This window comes from Dipodomys ordii, unplaced genomic scaffold (assembly GCF_000151885.1).
Source record: "Dipodomys ordii isolate 6190 unplaced genomic scaffold, Dord_2.0 Scaffold155, whole genome shotgun sequence".
NCBI lineage: Eukaryota > Metazoa > Chordata > Mammalia > Rodentia > Heteromyidae > Dipodomys > Dipodomys ordii.
The window spans coordinates 239,838-241,356 of NW_012267371.1; the positions used below are offsets into that span (position 1 = coordinate 239,838).

Here is a 1,519-nt window from a genome sequence, read left to right on the forward strand (position 1 = left end):
CCAGTAGGGCATCACCAGACATCCCAGAGCCCTGGCTACAACACGGAGTGCCATCCTGATGTGCAAGCTGCCTGCTCCCACCCTGAGGCTGAGCACTTGAGACTCCAGGAAGACCTACCTGCCCCTCCCCACCCACAGGGTCCCAGGAAGCTCCTCCCATTCCCTGCTACTTGCCTTCTTCAGAGCCACAAACTCATTCTCAGCTGTGGCCCTCAGGGAAACTTCCTCTTCATACCTGAGATGAGAGGGAAGGGATATCAGAGAAGGCCAGTCTCCCCAACCTCACTTCCTGGCTGACTGAGGCTTGAGCAGGGCCTCCCTGTGCACTCTGTCTGCATGGGGGGTGGAGAGGCTCATCTGGAATGCCCCAGGCTCTTTGCCAAGGCTGCTGTGAGGTCAGCTCAGAGGACAGACAAGGACTCCTGATCCCCTGTGCTAGAAGCAGCCTTTGCAGCCTCTGGGCCCAGCAGTGCCAGCCTCCCTTCACCTAGATTCTGGTCCCAGGTCCAGAGTAGGGGACCCAGAGGCCTCAGGACTCAGCACCCAAAATGCTGTGTCCCCAGAACCTGAGACCTGTTGTTCCTCAGTCCATGGGCTGGATGTGATCAGGGGCTGTGGGTATAGGAGCCTGAGACTCAGCAAGGGAATGAGGGAGCTATGTGGTTTGCTTTTCCAGAGAGCAGGGTCTCAGTCCAGGGTGGCAAGTTGAGCGGGACCAGAATCTTCTGAGACCCTCAGCCTGCAGCAGGCAGATGTTGGGATTTGACCTCCACAGGATAGTGGTTCCTGAAGCTCCCTGGGCCTGGCTGGGCTGCACACTGCCTCCCTCCTCCCTCTCCCTGTTGGTGCCAGGTTTGAAGCTAAGCCATCAGCTGGGTAAACCACACTCACTTCTTCTTGTAGCCCTCCATCACCTCCTGCACATTGTTGAGCTCTGCAGCCAGCCTCCCACTGTCGGCCTCCACACGTTCAGCCTCTCTCCTCAGCGTCTCGATGTAGCCCTCGAACAGAGGCTCCAGGTTGCTCTCGCAGCACTTGCGGTTCTGGTAGAACTGCCACTTGGTCTCCAGCAGCTTGTTCTGCTGCTCCAGGAAGCGCACCTGCCATTCAGGATGGGGGAGCAGGAGGTGAGGGATTGCTGGAGGACCCCACCTTGAGCCCAGGAGACAGTAGGCAGAGCTCAGCACAGGACAAAGTCTCTACTTCCTTTTCCTCTCTCATGCCTGCTTTCCCACCTGAACAGGACTAGCAGAGGGCAGAGCCTAGTCACAGGTGAGCTGAATCCTCAGGTGTCAAGTGTCAGGGGCTGCTGTAGGGCTAGGCTCCCTGCCCTGAAGACAGGAGAGTCAGGAGTCCTCCCAGACAGGGCACCCAGATCCCCAGCCCAGCACTGGTTCTGGAGATGGGATCATGATTGGGTTCCAGGTGACATGCAGGGCAAGTTCAGCTAGCCTGGCCTTTCCCCATTGCCTCTGGCAGGCAAGTGCCCTTCCCCTCAGAGGGAGCTCAGGCTTCAGCT

The 1,519-nt window shown here is 58.4% G+C and overlaps 2 protein-coding genes across 2 annotated transcripts in view; one reads left to right on the forward strand and one right to left on the reverse strand.

The window, feature by feature from the left end:
- Positions 1 to 1,519, forward strand: part of Krt86 (keratin 86, type II) — a 48,130-nt gene that overhangs the window by 29,402 nt on the left and 17,209 nt on the right. The window lies entirely within an intron of this gene.
- Positions 1 to 1,519, reverse strand: part of LOC105997869 (keratin, type II cuticular Hb1-like) — a 5,897-nt gene that overhangs the window by 3,343 nt on the left and 1,035 nt on the right. The window contains exons 2-3 of the mRNA XM_013032417.1: positions 892 to 1,100; positions 175 to 235 (exon numbers count right to left, since the gene is read on the reverse strand). Of these exons, the coding sequence (XP_012887871.1) occupies positions 175 to 235; positions 892 to 1,100 (270 nt within the window). The remainder of the gene's footprint in view (positions 1 to 174; positions 236 to 891; positions 1,101 to 1,519) is intronic.